Source organism: Tenrec ecaudatus, chromosome 16 (assembly GCF_050624435.1).
Source record: "Tenrec ecaudatus isolate mTenEca1 chromosome 16, mTenEca1.hap1, whole genome shotgun sequence".
NCBI classification, from domain to species: domain Eukaryota; kingdom Metazoa; phylum Chordata; class Mammalia; order Afrosoricida; family Tenrecidae; genus Tenrec; species Tenrec ecaudatus.
Genome location: NC_134545.1, coordinates 79,663,049 through 79,685,827, shown reverse-complemented (window position 1 = coordinate 79,685,827; position 22,779 = coordinate 79,663,049). Strand labels below are relative to the sequence as shown.

The following is a 22,779-nucleotide window of genomic DNA, read 5'->3' as shown; positions in this document are numbered from 1 at the left end:
GACTCTTGTTATGTAGTTTTGTATGTTTCTCGGTATATGAAATCCAGTAGAGATGAATCTACAGACCCAGGAACTAGATTTAGGGTTCCTTGTGGGCACATCAGGAAAGATTGGAGGGAAATGAAAAGCCTATAACAAAGAATATACTGAACATATCAAGAACATACACACCACAAATTGATTATGGTAACAATTGTACAACACTTCTTGATATCATTAAACTATTGAATTGTATTATATTTGGATTATGTCCCAATAAAATTGCTTATAAACATTTTTTGGAAGTGAAAAAAAAAGAAATTTAGGGGACAGTGAGTTTATGCTAATGTGGGAGGAACCACTGAGAAGAGGAGGATGCGAAGTTTCACAACTCAAAAAAGTGTCACTGAATTGTGCATCTAGAAAACACTGAATTGGCGTGTGTTTTTCGGTGTATAGCATCAGCAACAATAATATATAATTCTTTTAATTTTTAAAAAGAAAAATATTTACCTATACCTGTACCCAACCCTACACCAATCAAACCAAAATCTCCAGATTAGGGAGAGAAAAAAATAAAATTACCTTTGAATCGATTGCAAAATGCTTGTGCCTCCCAGGTTACTGAAACATGGTTACATAACTCTTAATCTCTGAGCCAAAGTCCAAGCAGAAGAAATTACAGCAAATTTACATGATTGGTAACCTTAGCCCCCAGGCTTAAAAAAAATTAATAGTGGAGATCACTATAAAATGTTAAGCCTGGAAGACAATCAGTTGCCCGAGTAAGACGAGAAGACATCCATGGATCTAGTCGTGGCCCTAGTTCTCTGTGTTTCCTGCTTGCTCCTTTTTTCACTCTGGAATCAAAGCAATGGGAAAGGGAAGCTCCCACCTGGCCCTACTCCTCTTCCAATTATTGGAAATATCCTGCAGTTGAGTGTTAAGGACATCACCAAATCTTTAACCAATGTAAGTACACCTTATGCTCGTCCAGTGACAGGCAACAGGTAAGTAAATCAGTCCCAACTTTTAAATCAAATGTATCCCTTGCAGTAAACTATTAATATAGATCACTGTAAAGCAAAATACTTCCTGCGAATTTTTCTGTTTCTGTTGCTTTTTTAATCCATCATTGTCTGAAAGAGAAAAATGAACTAGTGTTTATTTTGTGGGGAAGATAAATATTAAGGTCATTGTGCGGTAGAAGCAAATTGTTGCTGTTGTTGTTGTTGTTGTGTGTCACTGGGTAGGTTCCGACTCTTAGCGACCCTGTGCACAACGTAAGGAACCACTGCCCTGTACTGTGCCATATTCAAAATGCCTGCCGTGCCTGAAGCCATTGTTACTGCCTCTATATCAGGCCATCACCCTGAGGGTCTCCTTCTATTTCTCTGCCCTTCTACTTTAGCAAACATGTCCTTTTTTCCAGGACTGGTCTCTCCTGACAGTATGCCCAAAGTACATAAGATGAAATCTTGCCATCCTTGCCTTAGGTCTTCCAAGACAGATTGGTTTGTCCTTTTAGCAGTTCCTGGTACTTTCAGTATTCTTTTCCACTAAAGCCACCATTCAAATGCATCAATTCTTCCGCGGTCTTCCTTATTCGATGTCCACATCCACTTTCTATGCATATGAGGCAATTAAAAATACCATCGCTTGGGTCAGCTGCATCTTACTCTTTTTTTTTCTTTTTTGTGTTACATCTTAGTCTTTAAAATAACCCCCTTGCTTTTCAAAACACACTCTAGAGTTTCTTGTGTAGCAGATGAACCTAACACCATGTTTCTTTTCATCTCTTGACTGCTTCCATAAGCACTGGACCCAAACAAGACAAAATCCTTGACAATTTCAACCTTTTCTCCACTCATCTTATGACCTATTGGTGCAGTTGTGGGCATTTTGGTCTTTTTCACATTGAGACATACTCCATACTGAAGTCTGTGATCCTTGATCTTCATCAACAAGTGCTTCAAGTCCTCCTCACTTTCAGCACGTCACATGTATATCCCAAATTGTTAATAAGCCTTCCTCCAATCCTGGTGGCACAAGCCAGCTTCTCTGATTATTTACCCTCCTTACCGACTGAATAGGTCTGGTGATAGGACACAACCCGATGAATGCCTATCCTGATTTTAAACCATGCATGCAGTATGCCCTTGATCTGGTTGCAAAACTGCTTCTTAATCCATGTACCAGCTCCTCATGAGCACAATGAAATGTTCTGGAATTCCCATTCTTCCCAAAGTTATGTTTGTTATGATCCACACAGTCAAATTCCTGGTCAAAGTCAGTAAAACAGAAGTAAACATCCTTCAGGTGTTCTCTGACAGCCTTGTTCTGCATCTTCTGAATATAGCCTGAACCTCTGGCAATGTACTGCTGCAACCACATGTTTTGTCCAAATTATCCAGGAATATTAAACTTCTCCATAGAAGCGGATTACTGCTGATGTCAAGGGCACAGTGATGGACTAAGGACCAGCATGGATGAGTAAAGAACATTAGTAATGAGGGAGGTCTGGGTGGTGACAGAATCCTTCGGAGTCTGCACAGAGACCGCTGTGCTCTGGGAATGCCACAGAATGTACAAAACGATTCTTCCATCACATATTGCTTGCCCGCTGCTTCTGTGGTGCCCACTCTCATTTTTAGTTCGTACTCTCTAACTGGAGTGATTTTTAGAACCATAGGTTTCTAGTAGTCATCGGTGATGCTAAATAGAACCTCAAGGGAAGAAGTTTGCAGGTGATCCCAAATCAATCTGTTGGATAATTGGTCCAAAGGTCGATACCAGGGACTAATAAATTGCTAAGGCATGTGTCAGAGGTCAGCCCAGGGGCTTTGGAGATGTACTAGTGGATGTGAGCTACACATGAGCTGCTAACCTCAGGGTCAGCAGATTGAAACCACCAGCCATCCTGGGAGAGAAAGATGAGGTCGTCTCCTCCCGTAAAGATTTAAAGTCTTAAAAAAAAAAAAAGATTTAAAATCCTGAAAGCCCAAAGGAGCAGCTCTACTCTGTCCTACAGAGTTGCTCTGAGTCAGAATGGACTTGATGGAAGTGAGTTTGTTGGTTGGTGGGTTGGTTGACCCTGAGAATTCAATTCAAATTCTCTGAAACTTAGCCCCTTTCTCTTTAAATGATGATCACAAATATTCTCAAGGTGTTGAGGTGGTGATTAGTTTTAGTAAGAAGAAGGCCAAGTTCCTGGGGTGCATCAGAGCACCTGCTTAAAAGGCAGCCTGCACAGTCACAGTTAGACGTACAAATAAAATTCATAAACATTAAAGCTTTATGCAGCAAAATAAGACATTAACAATACAAGGATATCAGTATGAACCATGCACTGTACATAGAATCCACAGTGTCCTCTGTTACTAATACTGGCATCTCCTTTCCATTTCTCAGTTCGCAAAAACCTATGGGCCTGTGTTCACGCTGTACGTTGGCATGCGGCCCACCGTGGTGCTGCATGGCTATGAGGTCGTAAAGGAAGCCCTGATTGACCACGGAGAGGCGTTCTCTGGAAGAGGCTATTTCCCACTGGCTGAACGGACTAATAAAGGGCGTGGTAGGTGTGCCTGCATGAGCCTTGGGCAGTGATAATGGCTGGCAGGTGGGCTGAACTGAGAAAGAATTGTTTAGGTCAGTGGACTCACTACCTCTCCTAAGAATATCCATTCTACTTGCATTCTGATAGGAATCGTTTTCAGCAATGGACAGACATGGAAGGATATGCGACGCTTCTCCCTCATGACCCTCCGGAATTTCGGGATGGGCAAGAGGAGCATTGAGGACCGCGTTCAAGAGGAAGCCAGCTCCCTCGTGGAGGAGTTTAGAAAAACCAAGGGTGGGTGATTCCTCACTGTGAAGCTCTGACCTTAATAGGCCTCCCTTTCTCTCTTCTAATGGGGTCCTGGGATACATTCCGGGGATGGCCCAGTCTTCCCTTGTACATAGGAAGTTCAGGTAGAGGAGAGAAGGTTTGAAGCATAGAACTAGGGAAAATCCGTTTACCTTCATGCCATAGGTGTGGTGCTTGGTTACGTGCACATATTACATTATTAAAAACAACAACACTGCCATCCAATGGATCCCAATTTCTAGTGACCCTATCTAGAGTCTACGGGACTGTACATGTTTGGGGGGAGCTGACACCCTCATCCTTCTCCAACAGAGTGTCTGGGAGATTTGAAAACCCAACCTTGCTGTCATTGCAACTTATCCACAAAGGCTCTTTGTTCTTCTCAGGCTTTCTTCCTTTGTTTTAAATTAGAAAAGTCATGATGATCAAAGAGTTTAATTCTTGTGGTCTCCGAGTTAAAGACTAGAGTGGTGTACTATGCATAGGATCGCAGGACAGCTCAGAGGAGAGTGTTTGTTAAGTGGACAATGTGGGGAAGGACTTCGTTTGACTCTCTGAGGAGCTTCAAAAACTCCATGGAATTTATTTTCATTCTGTTTTGGGACAACTTTTGAAGCCCCCTCACCTGTATCTGGTCCAGCTCAGTGACATGGGGCAGGCCAAGGCCTGCATTCTGACAAAGAAGGATGTTTGTCTATGGTTTTCTTGTCAGGGTATCTCCTGGTACAATTCACATCAGTTGTGATTCTCTGTAAACAGAGGGCGACTATTTTAAAACTGTCAACCTGAATTATTTATTTGCACTCACTACTATCGATTTATATATTTAGGAAAATATAGGCTAACGAAAGTACATGCTAAGTAGATACATATCTGCAAAACACATATAGTCAGTGTGTAAAATAATTTACTTTAGTAGATTTCTGCTCACATAAGTAACTCCTTACCCTGCCTTCTCTAACTGGGTTGACCCTTTTTTCAGATTTGTGCATTCAGGGAGTTATATAATTTCTCTTCATTGTTTACTTCACATTTTCAGTTTTACTGACCTGTAAGGTACTTCTAACACTGAGTCTGATATTCTATTTGAATCCCAAATATCCCTGGCTTTTCATTTCTTTCAAATGGAGGGAAGAGAAAGATACAAATTAAGACTGTAGATTTGAATCACCCACTAAGAAATCTCCAACACTTCTGAAAATTCCCCAATCTACTAGTTAAAAAAAAAATTTTTTTTTCTGAAGGCTTAGAGGCCTAGAGTGTCTGTTGTCAGCTGAAGTGAGACATGAGTGAAGGGCGACTAAATCCAACCACTCGACAAATGATCATTTCTACCTAGACTCCTACTACTCAATGCCCTATCGTTGCTTCACAACAGTTTTAAGCTATCCTCAATTACATCTTCAAAAGTGCTCCAGAAAGTTTATGAAAAAGATAAAATTAAAGAACAATAGATTTTGTCCATGAACTTTTAAAACCACCTTGTATAAGTGTAAACATATGGACTTTTGATATATAATGTTAACAATCACTCAGTGATTCCCCACAAAAAGGAAGCATTTTCTCTGCCTTCATGGCTTAATATGGAAAATGATAGAGCTCACCTAAATAAGTCACTTTATAAAAAAAAGATTTCATACCATTTGAGTCAGGGGTCAACTTGAAGACAACTAACAATACATTCTTTTTTTTAATTTAATAAATCTTTTTATTGGGGCTCATACAACTCTTATCACAATCCATACATACATCAATTGAGTAAAGCACCCTTATACATTCGTAACAATATATTCTTAAAATGGCTATAAGTAAATTAAATTTGAAGATTGTTTCAGAATGAAATACTACTTCCTAGAGCAGTAAAATTTTTCCCCAATAGCAAATAAAGAAATAATAGTGCTCCACTTAGGGAAGGGGGTGTAGAAAGGGAGAACCGATCTTGGATATCTATGTGTAACCTCCTCTCTGGGAGATGGGCAATGGGAAGGTGGGTGAGGGGAGATGCCGGGCAGTGTAAGATAAGATATAATAATTATTTATAAACTATTAAGGGACCAGGGGGAAGGGGGGAGCGGGGAGGGAGGGAAAGGGGGGAAAAAAGGGAAACCGAGCTGATTCCAGGAACCCAAGTGGAAGGTGAATTTTGAGAATAACGAGGGCAACGAATGTATAAGGGTGCTTTGCTCAATTGATGCATGTACAGATTGTGATAAGAGTTGTATGAGCCCCAATAAAAAGATTTATTAATAATAAATAATAAAATAGTGCTCCACTTATCCTATTAACATTTTTGGCTTCCCTGCCTGTGATTTAAACTTGAAAGAAAACATTTTATCTTATGTTTATTTTAGACAAATTTATCCTCTTATGTTTTTCTCTTTTTTGTTGTTAGTTTATTAGGTTGGTTTTTTTTTCACTCATACAATATGGATGGTTTTTACTTTTATATCTATTTCCTTCAGCTACCAGATCCATACATAATCTTTCTCTCTCTCGTTTTCCGCTCCGCTGGGGAGACACGCAGTTCTTTCAACTATAAAAGAAAGAAAGAAGACACTTTTCAAGTTAACTATTCTTTCCTTTCCTGTGTTACAGCATATGTGTCTATCTGCTTTGCACTGATGCTTTGGTTGATTATACATCTGTATACTCACTGCCATAGAATCAATTCAGACTCATAGCAACCCGACAGGACAAGGTAGAACCAACCTGTGGGCTTCCAAGACTGTAACTCTTTATGGAAGGAGACAGCCTCCTCTTTCTCCCACAGAGTGGCAGGTGGTTCCAAACTGCTGACCTTTCAGTTAGCAGCCCAACCTCTAACCACTACACCACCAGGGCTCCTTAGATATTTTCAAACGGAGCTTGGACAACTGATGTTAGTAGTATTGGTAGAAAACAAAATGCTTGCAAAATGATCTGTGTTAGGTTTAAAAAGACAAAAGATCACCTGTTAGATTACATTTCCCTAAAAAAAAAAAAAGACACCTCACCTTGGATAAATAAAGGCAGGGGATGTGAATGGCTTATTTGAAAAACTTTTATTAAATAGTTAAAATAGAATGGCCAATTCACATGTAAGGGAAAAGTTGTATGTGCTTTATGAAGGCTGTGTTTGTTTTCTGGGGGTGGGGGGATTTTGCTAGAAAGAAAAATTCTAGATAGAAATACCAGTCATCATAGATTGAATTATGTACCCCTCCCCCTGCCAAAGACATGTCAACTTAGATAGGCCAAGATTCTTAGTGGTTTGGTAGTTATTTAAGATGTATTCATCCCCCATGATGTGATAAGTCACTCAGTTGAAAGGCAATCAGTGTGTGATGCAATGCCCTTACTAAGGGCATAACTTTGATCCAGTACACGGGTAGTTTTCCTGTGGTCTGCATCACTTTTCTTAATAAATCATTTCATTGGGGGCTCTTATAGCTCTTATAATAATCTATACAATTGTATCAAGCACATTTGTACATATGTTGCCATCATAATTTTCAAAACATTTTCTTTCTGTTTGAGCCCTTGGTATCAGCTCTCTTTTTCTCTCCTCCCTCACCACCACCCCATTTTTATTTTCATATTTTACACCATCTGCTGTCTGCCTTCACTCACCTTCATCCTTCTGTTGTTCATCCCCCGGGAGTGGGGGGAAGGGCTTTATGTCAATCATTGCGATCGGTTTGTCCTTTCTCCCTCTTCTCCCCGCAGCTTCCCCCTACCCTCATGGTATCCCTACTCTCATTATTGGTCCTGAGGGGTTTATCTGTCCTGGATTCTGTGTGTCGAGAGCTCTTATCTGTACCAGTGTACATGCTCTGGTCTAGCCAAATTTGTAAGGTAACTGGGGTCATGATAGTGGGGTAGAGGGGAAGCATTAAAGAATTAGAGAAATGTGTGCTTCATCAGTGCTATACTGCACCCTGACTAGCTTGTCCCTTCCTGTGACTCTTCTGTGAGGGATGCCCAGGTGTGTAGAGATGGGCTTTGGGTCTCCATTCCGACCTCCCTCATTCACATTGAAATGGTTGTTTGCTTGGGGTCTTCTGATACTGATCCCATCGACGCCTCATTATCACACAGGCGGGTGTGCTTCTTCCATGTGGGCTTTGTTGCTTTGCTGCTAGATGGCCGCTTGTTTAACTGCAAGCCTTTAAGACCCCAGACGCTATATTATGTAATAGCTGGGCACCATCAGCTTTCTTCACATTTTCTTATATACTCATTTGTCTTCAGCGATCATGTCGGGAAGGTGAGCATGACTGAATGCCAGGTTAGTAGAACAAAGTGTTTTTGAGTTGAGGGAGGACTTGAGCAGAGGCCCAATATCTATCTGCTAACTTAATACTTAACCTATAAATATATGTATATAGACCTATATTCCTATCATTATATGTTAATATATTTATGTATGCATGTGCCTATGTTTATACCTCTATAAATGTCTTTTGCCTCCTAGTTCTTTCCTCTATTTCCTTTTATTTTCTTCCTGTCCCATGATCATATTTGACCTTCATTCAGTTCTCTATACTTCCTCTTGGCTGCATTGCACTTGATCAAACCCCACCAGGCATCCTATGCCCTCCTCACCATCTATTTTAGATCTCTTGTTGTTCCCTTGTTCCTGGATTTGTTGACTCTCCCCTCCCTTTCCCCCACCACCCCATCTCTCATGGCAGAACCATCACTCCTGTTGTTTTCTCCGAATTGTTTATCCTGACTATATTATATGGCTAGACATGAAGGGGGGGGAAGAAAACAAAAATAACCTGTCTGCTGACCCTTATGAATGTTTTCCGATCAGGTCTGTGCATCATCTTTTGTCTTGAGAGAGATAAAAGGAGAAAGAACCCACCAGAGGAGAGACCAGTTACCATCAAGAAAGAAATGCCCAGTGCAGAGAACATCCATGGGAGGCAGGGACTCTGCACTGAGAACCTACTAGACAGATGACAAGACACATGGAAGTCGCCAAGGGAGGCTAGATCCACAGATTAGAAAGGAGGCAAAGCCACTCTCCAGAGCTGTCACAAAGAGAAAGTCTTCCCCTAGAATGGCACCCAGAATGTGGGGGTACAGCACACTAAACTGTTAAAGGAAGCACTTCTGTCTCTTAAAGCAATCTCTTTGTGGCACTTCGGTGATAGCAGCGCTAGATAAACTAGGACACCTCTTCTGAAACACAATGAATATTTATATGTGTATTTTAAAGTGTTGGGTTCTTTGTTTATTTGTTGTATGTTTCAATTCCTCAGGTGCACCCTGTGATCCCACTTTCATCCTGGGCTGTGCTCCCTGCAATGTGATCTGCTCCATTATTTTCCAGAAACGTTTTGATTATACAGACAAGGAACTTCTTAAGTTTATGGAAATGCTCAATGATAATATCAGGATTCTGAGCAGCCCATGGATCCAGGTGAGGCCAAGATCCTTTCCTCTGGAGAAATCATTTATGTTTCTTTCTCTGGTGAGAGAAAAATTCTACATGGACCACGCTGTATATTAAACACAAACTTCCTCCTGAGGGTCTATTATTAATTGAATTTTGTCTTCCAAAAGTGTGTGTTGTGAATTCTAGCCCCTGTACCAATTGGAAACACCCTAATGGTGTGATGAATTATGTGCTGGCTGCTAACTGCAAGGTCAGTAAACTCCAGACCACTAACTGTTCCTGGGGAGAATGAGGAGACTGTCTACTCCCATAAATGGTAGACATAATTTTTCCCTTTTTATTTATTATTACTTGGAAGTTAATATATATCTCACATCATTCCATAGTCCAATCACATCAAGCAGAATAGTACAATACTTCTGAGAGCTGGGTCCTCGATACCATTTGGAAATGGGTTTTCTTTGTTATGCTAGTGAGATAATATTAGTGTACATAGCAATCCCACGGACAACAAAACAAAATGCTAGCTGGTCCTGTGCCATCTTCACAATTGCATTTTATTTATTAGCACAGACACTGTTGATCCGTCCCATCAAAGATCTTTTTCTTGACCTTTTTGCTTTAGCAAGCAAGAACTCCTCTTCCAGGACTGCTCCCTCCCGGAACAAGTTGTGAGACCAAGTCTCACCATCCTTGCTTCAAAGAAACATCTAGCCGTATCTTTTTCAGACCCATTTGTTTATTTTTCTGGCAGCACATGGTACTTTCAATAATCTTCACTGCCACCATAATTGAAAGCATAGATTTTTCCTTGGTCTTTCTTATTCAATTTCCACCTCCCACATGCATATGAGATTGAAAACGCTTTGGTTTGAGGTGATTAAAAGCACCTTATCCTCAGCATGACATCCTTGCTCTTCAATGCTTTAAAGAGCTCGTGTGCAGCGGACTTACCTAATGCGTGCATTGTTTGACTTCTTTACTGCTGCTTCCATAAGCACTGATTGTGGATCCAAGCCAGATTAAATCCTTGACAACTTTAAACTTGTCTCCGTTTATCATGTTACCTCTTGGTACAGTTGGGAGGATTTTGGTTTTCTTTACATTGAGTTCTTTACATTCATACTGAAAGCTGCGATTCTTGATCTTCATCTACAATGCTTCAAGTCCTCCTCCCCTGCAGTGAGCAAGACTAGCTCACCTGCTCTCAGAGGGTTTTTGTACGCTTCCTTCTGATACTGATGCTGCATTCTTCTGGACGGAGCCCCGATTCCTGGATTACTGACTCAACCTACAGCTTGAGTAATTATTGTAGAAAGATACAACCCTGATGCACACCTATATTGATTTTAACCACTCAGTATTCCCATGTGCTCTTCAAATGACTGCCTTTGGTCCATGTACTGATTCCACATGAGCACAATGAAATGTTCTGAATCCCCATTCTTTTCTAGGCTAGCCATGGTTTCTTATGATCCAGTCAAATGTCTTTGCATAGTCGATAAAACACAAATAAACCTTTGTCTGGTGTTCTCTGCTTTTAGTCAACATCTATCTAAAGTCAGCAAGGTCATCCCATGCCATGTTCTTCTCTGACTCTGGCTTGAATAACTGTCGAATCTCCGTCAATGTACAGCTGCAGTTAGTGTGGAATGAGCCTCAGGAAAATTTTGAGATTGTACTGCTATTCTCCACATTTTATTGGGTCATCTTATTGGGTATGGACACAATTATGGATCTTTTTCCCATCTGTTGACCAGGTTCCTGTCTTCCAAGTTTCTTGCATAGATGACTGAGTGCTTCCAGTGCTTCATCAGCTTGTTGCAAACTTCTAGTTGATGTTCTCCTCCCCCCCCCCCACCTTCGACCACCCCACCACCACTCCCGCCCCTGATAATGCCTTCAGAGTAGTTTGGACATCTTCTTTTAGCACCATTAGTTCTTGATTTTATGTTGCGTCTTGAAATCGTGGGATGTTAACCAATTCTTTTCGGCACTGTGACTGTTTATTCTTTCCATCTTCTTTTGATACTTCCTGCGCTGTTTTGACCATAGACTCTTTTAATATTACATCTTGTGGCTTGAACTTTTTCTTCAGTTCTTTCCCTTTGAGATATGTTGAATGTGTCCTTCCCTTTTGGTTTTCTAACTACAGGTGTTGTACATTTCCTCATAATACTTTCCTTTGTCTTCTTGGGCTGTCCTTTGAAATTTTCTGTCCAACTCTTCTACTTCTTCATTTCTTCCATTTGCTTTAACTACTTGGAAATTAAGAACAAGTTTCACAGTCTTTGGGGCATCCACTGTAGTCCTTTGTATTTTTCCAGGCTTTTAAAAAGCCGTTTGCTTTACTCGTGTGTGATGTTCATGATATCTCTCACAGCTCATCAAGTCTTCTGTCATTAGTGTTCAGAGAGTCAAATCTGTTCTGGAGATTTGTTCGCATGGGTAATACTCTAAGTTACATCTTCACTCCCATGGTCTCGTTTTAAATGTCTTCAGCTTCAACCTGAACTTATATATGTGCAATTGATAGTCTGTTCCACAGTCAACATCTGGACGTCTCAGTGTGATGACTGAGATTAAGTTTCTCCATCATCTCTTCCCGCAGAGGTAGTCAATTTGATTCTTGTGTATCCCATCTGGAGAAGCCCATGTATATACTCACTACTTATAGTATTGAAAATGTATTTCCAATGAAGAAATCGTTGGTCTCGCAAAGTTCTGTCATGTAATATCAAGCTTCATTTCTGTCACCAAGGCCATATTTTCTAACTAGGGATCCTTCCTCTTTGTTTCCAACTTTTACATTCCAATTGCCAATAATAATCAATGTATCTTCAATGGACATTTGATCTACTTCATATAGAAAAAGTTGGTAGAATTCTTTTATTTCTTTATCACTATTAGTGGTTAATATGTACATTAGACTAATTTCTGTATTCACTGGGTTTCTTCATGTATAGCTATTATCCTATCACAGACAATTTTATATATCAATACAGATATTTTGAAATGTTCTTTTTAATAAGGAATGGGACATTTCTCATGAATTTTTCATTTGCAGCACAATAAATCACATGATTATCGGATTCAAAATGATCAATACCAATCTACTAATGCCTAGAATATTGATCATTATATATTCCATTTCACTTTGAACAATTTCTAGTTTTCCACTTCCTGCATTCTGTTATGACTATTAATATGTTTGCTTACATTTATTCTCATTTTGATTCATGCTCCATCTGCAAATGAAGGTCCAGAAAGCTTGACTTCATGCAAGTCACTATGATTAACTCCACTTAAAGAGGGCAGCTTTTCCTCAGTCATATTTTAAAAGCCTCCTGACCTGAGGGACTCCTCTTCTGGCACTCTATCTGGCAGTGTTCCGCTGGTATTAAACTTTTCTGTTGCTAATTCCTCAGAATTGGACAGCTATTCCTTTTCGGTCTGTCGTTAGGCTGAAAGCTCTGCTGAAACCTAATCGCCTTGGTCTTTGAACCCAGTGGCACAGCTCCCAGCATCAGTCACAGCAACACATAAGCCATCACAGCACAGCAAGCTGACAGACATGTGGTGGTTTGAATCATCCAGTTAAGGAGGAGTTATTGAGCTCTGGACTACATGAATCATAAACAAACATCACACTTTTGTCTTGTCCACATCTCGCACTTTGCCTAAGTGATAACTGCATGATCTTTGAGAAGTCAATTAAATGCTCTTCTTCATAGTTTTCCAGGACATGCTGTTAGGTGTCATGGTGATTTCAAGCTCCTCCAGTTCTGAAATATTGATACTATTTCTGAGACTTGGTGCTCCACATCCGGTTGTCCAACGTCCTTATGGTATCAATAAAATGTGAATCCCACTGAATTATGCCATCTCTATTTCACACTTGGGAGGGAAATTAATGTTAAAAACCTAGAGGATTGATCTAAAGATGACTTTATACTGTAAAAATAATGTGTACATATGTTGTTGTTGTTGTTGTTAAGTGCCATCGAGTGGGTTCTGACCCTTAGTGACTCTGCACAACAGAGCAAACACTGCCCAATCCTGCGCCACTCTCACAATCACTGCTATGTCCAAGCCTGTTGGTGCAGCCACTGGGTCAGTCCATCTCCTTGACTAGGCACGATGCCCTCCTCCAAAGACTGGTCTCTCCTGACAGCACGTCCGAAGTACAGAAGGCAATGTTTCGACATCCTTGGCACTGAGGAACACTCTGGCCATACGTCTTTCAAGACAAATGTGTTTATCTTTTCAGCAGCCCATGATATTTTCAATATTCTTCACCAGCACCATAATTCAAATTAATTGATTCTTCTTCAGTCTTCCTTATTCAGTGTCCAATTTTCATATGCTTATGTAGCCATTGAAACATCATGGCTTGGGTCAGGCGAACCTTAGTCCTCAAATCAACATCCTTGCTTTTCAATACTCTGAAGAGGTCTTGTGTAGAAAATTTACCCAGTCCAACAAGTCTTTTGATTCTTGATTGTTGTATTTATACATATGGAATATTGTTATTATCATCCCTGATCCTTTGATCAACTTTTTCTTTCCAAACTTTCAATAAACATAAAAAATTACTTTATATAGACAGTGAAAGCAACCCTTCAACTTGAAGACTATATTTACTAACGGTTATAGGAAAAATTTCTAACAAGAGTTTATGATAAAACATGTATGTCTTCATGAGATATTATTTATTTCATAAATATTTTTCTTTCTTTTAGATCTACAACATTTTACCTGGGTTCTTTAACTACTTCCCAGGGGGCCATAAAAAAATACTTGATAATGTTGCATTTTTTGACAATTATACTTTGAAGAAAATAAAAGAACACCAAAATTCCTTGGACGTTAACAACCCTCGGGACTTCATTGATTGTTTCCTGATCCAGATGGAACAGGTAAACTATTACTGACAGATCAGTCATTTGTTAACATGTGTATTTTGTGGTTCACCAAATAGTTCTGTATTTGATAGGCATATTTAATTGATCATGCAAGCAATGTTTGACAAGTATTTTAGATACTTTTGGTATGCATGATATGCACTAACCATCATAAAATAATTTTAAATTAAATGGTTAACTTATCAGATTATACAGATGTGTTTCTTTAGGTATTATTATTCAGCCAGAAGGGAAACAAAAAGCATACCTAAATTGAAATGGAAGCAATTACAAGAATTCAGAAAACACAATGGATGTGTGGATTGTTATAAGAGCTCTACAAGTCCCCAATGATTTTTTTTTAAAAAAGAAGTGAGAAATACAAAATACTGTGACGTCAAATGAAGATGAAAATGATCATTTTATACCGTGCTTGCAAGTGTGAGAAAATCCTTTTCTGAAGGCAGTTCAAATGGATTGCGTAGCATATGCAGAGGCTCAGGAGTGTGTGGTATCAAAGAAATTAGGTGGATGGAAGAGAGAAGCCTAAATTGAATGTAATCAAAAGTGAATTTGGACAGGTATGGATTTGGATTTGGGGGTCTATCAAGTTATATGTAAACAGAAACGTTGGCACGGGAAGTTTTGTTTCAGCAAGAAGGTGTATAAGTCAGCTCTGGACTAAAAATTCCACTTATCTTTAGACAAATAGTCCTGGAAGGTATGCGTAGAATGGCCTATATAATGAAATGGAGATGAACACCAGCTAGGAGATTGTTCATTTATTTAGACATGGTCTCAGTGACAGTGTGGACCATGGAAATGTAGGGTCTTAAATAAACGTAAGCTGGGTTATCTTAACATTTACTCAGAAATCTAAGAAGATAATCAGTTAGGGAGTGCCATGGAAATTTTTTTAAAGCAATATTGTTTTTAAATATAAATACAGATTTTTTTAAAAGAGGAAATATTCTATACTTGGGAAGGCTTTTAAATTTTGTTGTTAGCAAGTAAACTCTGACACATAGTGACTATAGATGACAGGGTAGATCTGCCCCCATAGGATTTCTAAAGCTTAATTTTTTACAAGAGCCAATTACCAAGACTTTTCCCCTGTGGACTGGTTTGTGGGTTCCAATTACTGCCATTTCCTTCAACAGACAAGGGCCTGGGTTAGCAGGCCATCATGTGACCGCTACTCAATCAGGGCTCCGTATAGGAGGCCTATGGAGAATGTCACAACGTAAGGAAGTCTGTGGAAATTGCAGTGTGAGAGCACGTGTCCTATTTGTAAAATTTAACCCACACCAAAAATATCCAGATGGTGACCGCTTCGGAGCACTGGGCAGAAATAAGACATCAGTCGGTGGATCAGAATGGGGATTGAAGTGGACCGTGCACAGCATGTGTTGCAGAGGGAATGCTGTAAAGGAGAGGGCATGGTATGAAGAGAGTGGAGACAGAAGCAACATCATTTCCACAGCCTGCCTCCTCTGCTGCCGCGGCACTGAATGATGCTCTCCTTTGGACTGAAGGTGTAGACGCCCTTTTCCAGAAGATGCACCCACCTGAGCCCCTGGTGTTTTGTTCTCATTTCGACCAGAGTCCTGATATTTTGAGGCTTCTCCAGTTATCCCAAGCCATAGAGGGCCCAAGTTCTTGCCAGTATTTTAACTAGATAGTTCCTAAACATTACTTTTAATAATAGATTGTGTTCTCTACACATGAGAAGAAACCCAATTAGCAGTAGCTTAAGTAGGCAATCGGCTTCTTAATCACAGACACACTAGTCTCATGTTTGGCCAGGCAAAGACTAGTAGAATTCCCTGAAGCATCAACAGTTTGAGTACTTGCCATTTTTCATCTTCATAGGTAGATGTCAGTCTTCAGCTTCGAACTTACACCCTCGTTACTGAAAAAGTAATCTGCTGCAACAGCATGTTCACATTTGCATTTTGAGTAAGGATAAAGGTAAAGAAGCATCATCAACAGACTTCTGTTTATTCCTCGTGGGCAAGAGCCATGTTACACAGCCCACCCATCTAGCTGCCAAAGGTTGTCAAGCAAAAATGGAAAAGCGGGTCGGAAATGAAGATTGAGACATCTGATCTTCACTGTCTACCACACAAGAGTTTCCCCTCCCTGCCACCGAAAAAGGCAATTTAATTTCCAAGACTGCTTAAATTTATAACAATCTGTGTTATTTAGGACTCATTGTAATGAAATGCTTGCAAACAAATTTGCCAAACTATTGCATACTATTCCTAGGAAAAGTACAATAAATTGTGGACTATTGATAACCTGGTAACCACCGTAAATGACCTGTTTGGAGCTGGGACGGAGACGACAAGCACCACCCTGAGATATGGACTCCTGCTTCTGATGAAGCACCCAGAGGTCGCAGGTAATGGCCACAGGTGATTGGCAGGGTGAAATTCAGAAAGCAAACAAGATACTGCTACTCTTTCCCATCTTGTTTCATTGATTCAATTTCGATGGCCCCAGGTATAAGTTCTCCACGTTTAATGGAGAAATAAAAATAATAAGGCAATTAGAAACAAAGGATTTGAGACATTTACCTGAGCACTTGGAAATCATCTGAAAATTTTGGAATTGTAAGGGATAGTTTGAAATCCAAAAATATACCAAAATTGAAACAACTTATCAGGAAACAATATTTAGTTTAGCCATATATAAATAATAACAATTGATAGCACCAAGATGTGTGATAGGGTTAAAAGAAAAACTCACTGCCATTAAGCTGATGCGAACACATAGCGACCGTAGAGGACAGGCTGGAATGACCCCGCTAGTTTCCGAGCCTGTAAGTCTTTGTAGAAGTAGAAAGCCAAACCTGTGGCCACAGGAGCGGCTAGCAGTTTCCAACTGCTTACACAGACTGGGAGCCAGAGCGCGGTTACTCTGCATCGCTGTGTCCCAGAGTGTGCATCTGCCTCTGTGAATATGTTTTGTAAAGTATTGATAATTCAAATGGAAATGATCATCATCTTAATTAGGGTGTCATAGGACAATCTCTGAAAAATGGATCCATCAAGAAATAGAGTCATTATTTAGAAATATGAACACAACTTTTGGGTGAACTCACTTGAGCGATTCAAAGCAGACACATTGAAGAATGGGGGACATTGCCCACAAACACAGACATTCCTAAGTAAAAATATAATAGTTGATTATAATTTTTGAAAGTGTGCCTATTATTTTATTATTTCATTTATATTTCATCCCCCTTTTCTAAAACAATAGTAATACCAGGAACCAATTATGTGTGATTTATATTTTGATGCATTTAATCATTTCCTTTTGTATTAGTTATCCTGTAAATAAACATAAAGGTGAGTACAGATTTAAATTAATGCCCAGCTTGTAGGAAAGTTCAGGTACTTGTGTTATAGTAATTCCGTTGTTCCATCTAGGTAGACTTCTGTCATTTACAAGGGATAGTCATAACAATTGTGGTTAAGCATCTTCGGATGCTTCTCCACATAATACTGAATTGCTATGCTAAATGTCCCCCTTCTTTTTTCTTTTTCGCTGGTTCCCACTTCTGTCTTATCAGCTAAAGTCCAGGAAGAGATTGACAATGTGGTTGGCCGAGACCGGAGCCCCTCCATGCAGGACAAGAGTAATATGCCCTACACAGATGCCATGGTGCATGAGATCCAGAGATACATTTCCCTCCTCCCGACGAGCCTGCCACATGCAGTGATCCAGGACATTAAATTCAGAAATTACCTCATCCCCAAGGTAAGAGTTGTTTCTTTTCCACTGCATCTCGGTGCTCTCAAAGTTCTGTCTTCTCCCCATGATTCCAGTTCTTACCAACACAAGCTGAAAGCAAAAAAAAAGACCAAAAGTGTACAACTTGATGAGTTTTATCTTCTTTCCAATTTGGAACTCTAAAAGTTTCTGTTAGCTCTTAATAGCTGGCTTTATAAATCCTCCCATTTTGTTAAGCTTGTTTATAGTCATCTTAGACCACCTTAGCTATATACATTTCCAAGTATATTCTAGTATTGCATTGGTCATAAAAAATTAAAAGTGCCCAGTGCACTGTGAATAGAGGAGAATTTGGAAAACCGCAAGCGTACTTGCGACGTGATGCAGTCACAAGTACCTGGGGAGACCCTGTGAGTTCCCCTTGGGCTGCTCTCTAGGCTCACGGCAAGCTTGGCGGAGTGCAGAGTGGGATACCAGCACCAAGCCCTATGGTTATTGTTTTTCATTTGTGTTTCCCCTTAGACCAAGAAAAGCTCATTCCAAACCCTATCTGAACCCAACTGAAAAACAGAAATGTCCACACAAATATCCAGGAAGATGGTACTAGCAAAATCATCCAAAGAAGTCACTAAATAAGCAGACAAGCAAAGCCTTAAACAATCTAAAGAAAAGCACACACACACACACGAACTGTAAAGTTACTCATTTTCTTTGTCTGTTTATTCCAGGGCACGACCATAATAACATCACTGACATCTGTGCTTCACAGCAACAAAGAATTCTCCCACCCAGAGAAGTTTGACCCCGGCCACTTTCTGGACAAGAATGGCAACTTCAAGAAGAGCGACTACTTCATGGCTTTCTCTGCAGGTAACAGACCTGCACACACCTCTGTGATTCCAGGAGCAGGCTACATTTATGAGCACAGTGTGGACTTGGGTTCTGTCTGCCCTTGGGCTGGTAGAACTGTGCCCTGTTCATGATCAGCAGGACCACTCCTGATGCCCAAGGGCTTTCCCATCCATTACACAGCCTCATTACGGGACCTGAGCAATGGGTCCCTGTGGAGGTGACCCATTCTTCAAAAGGGAGGCAGCAAGCCTGTCCAGATTCTTCACTGACATACACAATGATAAAGCTTCTTTTAGGACGTGAAACTCAGTACGACAGTCTTCAACTACTGTACAATTGATATCTCAGTGGAACTTTGTTGAGTGCCTTGTGCACTCTCCTGCAACGCCATCTCCACCCAGGCTGCACTCTGGGCACTGATATATGCACAGGCACACATTAGGTTAACAGGGGTTCGCAACCCAGGTAGGGAAGCAGAATAAATGGGTTTTTCCAATCCAATACTCCCATGCTGTTAGAGAAAGAAGTATAAGCTCCTCTGGAGCCAAGAAAATGATCCTCCTCTTACCCTCTTATGCCCCACAGCGAGGAATAAAACACGATAAGCAGTATTTTCATAGAGATGCTCAACAAGAAACCTAGGAAAGAAAATAGAGCATTTTTAAGAGGTAATAGATCACAGAGACAAAAGTAAGACATTTGTTATAGACTGGGCTTATTAGAACCCCCTCCCAATTAGCAGTGAGGCCCAGAAAACAAGGGGAATGAGACACAATTCCGTACAATGATTTCAGAGCATCCTGCTTGACCCCCAGTCATTGTCCTCCTCTTGGGTCTTAGTGTCTCCTCACTTGCAGTGTGTGAGCGGAACTTCAGTCCAGGGTATCCCTTTCACTTGTTTCATGATCTTTGATGCTTGCCTGCATCTGGCGTTGCAGATATTCAGATAAAAAGGCCTGGTTCTCCACTTCTAGAAACTCACCTCTCATCAGAGTAGACATATAGAGTTACGATTCATTGGCAGTATGCCTAACGGAAACCTGGCTACCCTGCTGAGGAAACCCAGAGACAGATGGTAGTGCTGGGCGAGAACTGCTAAGATTATAAAGAGGAAATGGCATTCGATTGAAACACTGAAGAAAGCATAAAAGAGGTGCATCTTAGTCAAAGAGAAAGGCATGAACTTCCACTTGAACTGCATGTTGTGATTGAGGTCGGTGGAGATGAGCCCAGCTGGAGCCGAGAGTGAAAGTGTGAGGAGTGAAGGAGAAAGGGAAATGTCAGACTGGAGCCAAGAGTGATGGTCTCGGTCAATAATGCATCCAACAGAGGGCTTTCGCCTCTACAGAGGCACGGGGGCCCGCTGAGCGTTTTAACGTGTGGGAGGGGCATGTTTCCACTTGCACTTTTCAAGTAGGTAAGGAAGATATTAAAGCGTCCGCTGAATGTCTGCCACAAGTAGAAAATAAAACAGCGTTATATAAACCCTCTCCTCTCGGTCCATCTCTCCTTAATTCCCTTTGGTAAAGAAGTGAGGTGGAGGTGTTTCTAAGGGGGGAAAAAAGATGGAACCTTGCAATATAAAAATTGCCATCAAGAGCCCTTGTGACACTGTGGGATAAGTATCAGACTGCTAACCACAAGGTCAGGGGTTCAAACCTACCAGTCATTCTTTGAAATAAAAAACAAAATATATAGATACGAGGTTGTCTTCTCCCATAAAAATTGCCATCCAAAGGTGGGAAGACTTCATCAAGTGTTTGGGATAAAGACAGTTACTTTTGTGATTTGCATGGAGAGAGCTCCAACGGTGACCTCATGTACAAAATGTTACCTGGTTTATTTTATTATGTTTCATTGACGTATAATTCACATATCACACAATTCAATAGCTCAATCCTATTCAAGGGAATTGTGCAATCATTACCACCATGAATTCTAGAATGTTCTCTTCTTTCTTGTACTCATGGTTACCTCCCCATTTCCTCCCAACCACTCCTCCTGACATACCCTAGGAAGCTATTAATCCGGTTCTTGTCCCTACAGACTTACTTATCCTGGATTCCATCTAAAGCAAAACATGCCCCCAAATAATAGCAATGACAAAATAAAACAAAGGAACCCCTCAAGCAGAAAGAAGGCAGAAAATATTAAAAACTGAAAAAACTTTTAAATGGGTCTAAAGGGAGATCAAATAATAAGTAAGGTGTTTAACCTAACTACATCTGTAATAATCCTCTTTCCAATATACTCCTTGTGGTAGGGAGGTGGTTCGCATCCACGGTCTGTGGTCAGAGGAGATTCACTAGGGGTTTAATCGACATGGGACTATGAATGGCTGCTGGGCTTCCACTGGCATCCGTGGCCTTCTGCAAACGGGGTGTTCAGAGCCCGGAGACCATTGCCAATGGCTCAGTCTGACACAGTGACGTCAGTGCGTCTTACTGAGGACTTTCCTCATCTTCACTGACTCCCTACAGAAAACACACAATTGATCCTGGTTGGACGAGTAGTGCTCATTCCGATAGGACATTAGGTGAATAGAAAGCAAGTCCATTCTCTATCCATCTTTGTCCACCCATGCTTCCAGCCATCCTACCTTCAAGCTACCCATCTATTCAACCATCCCGCTAATAGTTTGTGTGTGCCAGTCCAGACATGTGGTGTTCAAGGACCATCTAATCTCTCTGTTTGTTATTTTCAGGAAAGCGTTCTTGTGTGGGCGAGGGCCTGGCCCGCATGGAGCTGTTTATATTCCTGACCACCATTTTACAGAAATTTAACCTGCAGCCTCTGGTTGATCCCAAGGATATTGACATCACTCCAGTTGCCAATGGGTTTGCATCTGTGCCACCCCCGTTCAAGCTCCGCTTCATGCCTGTCTGAAAAGGGATGGAGGTTCAGACTTACTCTGTGCTGTCGTCTGTAGAGCTCCTCCGCCGTGGGGTTCTTCACTTCCATCCACCCCACCCGCGGTCTCCCCTGAACTCTGCTCTCCACATCTGCCATCCCTTCCAGATCCAGCAAAAATCCACGCATTAAGGAGTTTTCTCTGTTTCATGGCATAAACTTAAATCCTATTTTTCACACTGTTATAGGTTTATTGGCCACCATAAACCTTAACATTTATTTAATTATTACTATACTATCACTATGAAACAGAGCAAAAGTGCTCGGTGTTTGCCAATTCAAATCCATTTCTCGTGTGTGTGTGTGTGTGTGTGTTACAGAAGAAATTACAGTGTTTGCTGGATCACTTTTTAAGGTTTCTTTCTTTTGACAAATTCAAGTAAAAGATGACCAAAAACTCTATAGTTCACAGTCCTCATGATAGTCCCGATAACAATAAAAACAGAGAAGAGAACAGAAAAGTGCTCTTGACTGAGTGTCATTTGGAGTTACTCAAGGTTTAGACGTGAAAAAATGTATGGGCAGTTCTAACCTGGAGAAGAGTCTCCAAAGGTCAGCAACGGGGAAGACTGAACATTACGTTTCAGAATTAATGCCTCCCCTTGGTTGTCAGCATGGTCACTAAATGTCGGTGTGAAGTGTTTCCATTTCTTCTTATATCCACCTGGGGTTCAGACATCCATAAATGAATAAAAGTCAGAAAGTAAAATGGCCTTAACTTGAGTCGATAGTTTTGGGGCATATAATCCATCTAGATCTATGTACAGCTGAAGCCACGCTTCCTTCTCTCTAATCTGTGTCAGTCTGGGCACTTGATAGAAACCAATCCACAGAAACTCGTGTATAAGAGTTTTATAAAGAGGTTAAGTGCGCATCAAGAAAATACCCCAACCCAGTGCTGCCCAAGCCCGCAAGTCCAACATTAACCAATTAACCCATATGTCCAACACCAATCCACAAAGTCTTCCTCCATCTCACGAAACACACACAATGATGCCGACTGCAGGAGGAAAGCCGAGTCAGTGAGTGTGGATGCATCTCAGCGCTGACAGGGGTCTCCACATGGCTGCTCCAGCACCCAGGGCTGCATCGGCGTAGGTTCATGTGGCTTCTCCTCAGGGATGTCTTGCAGGAAATGAGCC

At 40.8% G+C, this 22,779-nt stretch overlaps 1 protein-coding gene across 2 annotated transcripts; it reads left to right on the top strand.

Annotated features, from left to right (window-relative positions):
* Nucleotides 1-783: 783 nt before the first annotated feature.
* Nucleotides 784-21,613, top strand: LOC142429130 (cytochrome P450 2C19-like). Of its 2 annotated transcripts, XM_075534114.1 has the most exons (9): nucleotides 784-951; nucleotides 3,391-3,553; nucleotides 3,683-3,832; nucleotides 9,097-9,257; nucleotides 13,976-14,152; nucleotides 16,406-16,541; nucleotides 17,715-17,902; nucleotides 18,604-18,745; nucleotides 21,432-21,613. In XM_075534114.1, the coding sequence occupies exons 1-9, from the start codon at nucleotides 784-786 to the stop codon at nucleotides 21,611-21,613; spliced, it is 1,467 nt and encodes a 488-aa protein (XP_075390229.1). The 2 variants fall into 2 exon arrangements, with proteins under 2 accessions (XP_075390229.1, XP_075390230.1); XM_075534115.1 differs by lacking the exon at nucleotides 13,976-14,152.
* Nucleotides 21,614-22,779: the final 1,166 nt, after the last annotated feature.

What these genes read in the sequence shown, in the direction of transcription:
- LOC142429130 (XM_075534114.1), top strand. Translation starts at nt 784, where the DNA reads ATGGATCTAGTCGTGGCCCTAGTTCTCTGTGTTTCCTGCTTGCTCCTT. An exon ending in GAAGCACCCAGAGGTCGCAG is followed by an intron (nt 16,542 to 17,714) that starts GTAATGGCCACA and finishes CTGTCTTATCAG; the next exon opens with CTAAAGTCCAGGAAGAGATT. An exon ending in GAAATTACCTCATCCCCAAG is followed by an intron (nt 17,903 to 18,603) that starts GTAAGAGTTGTT and finishes TGTTTATTCCAG; the next exon opens with GGCACGACCATAATAACATC.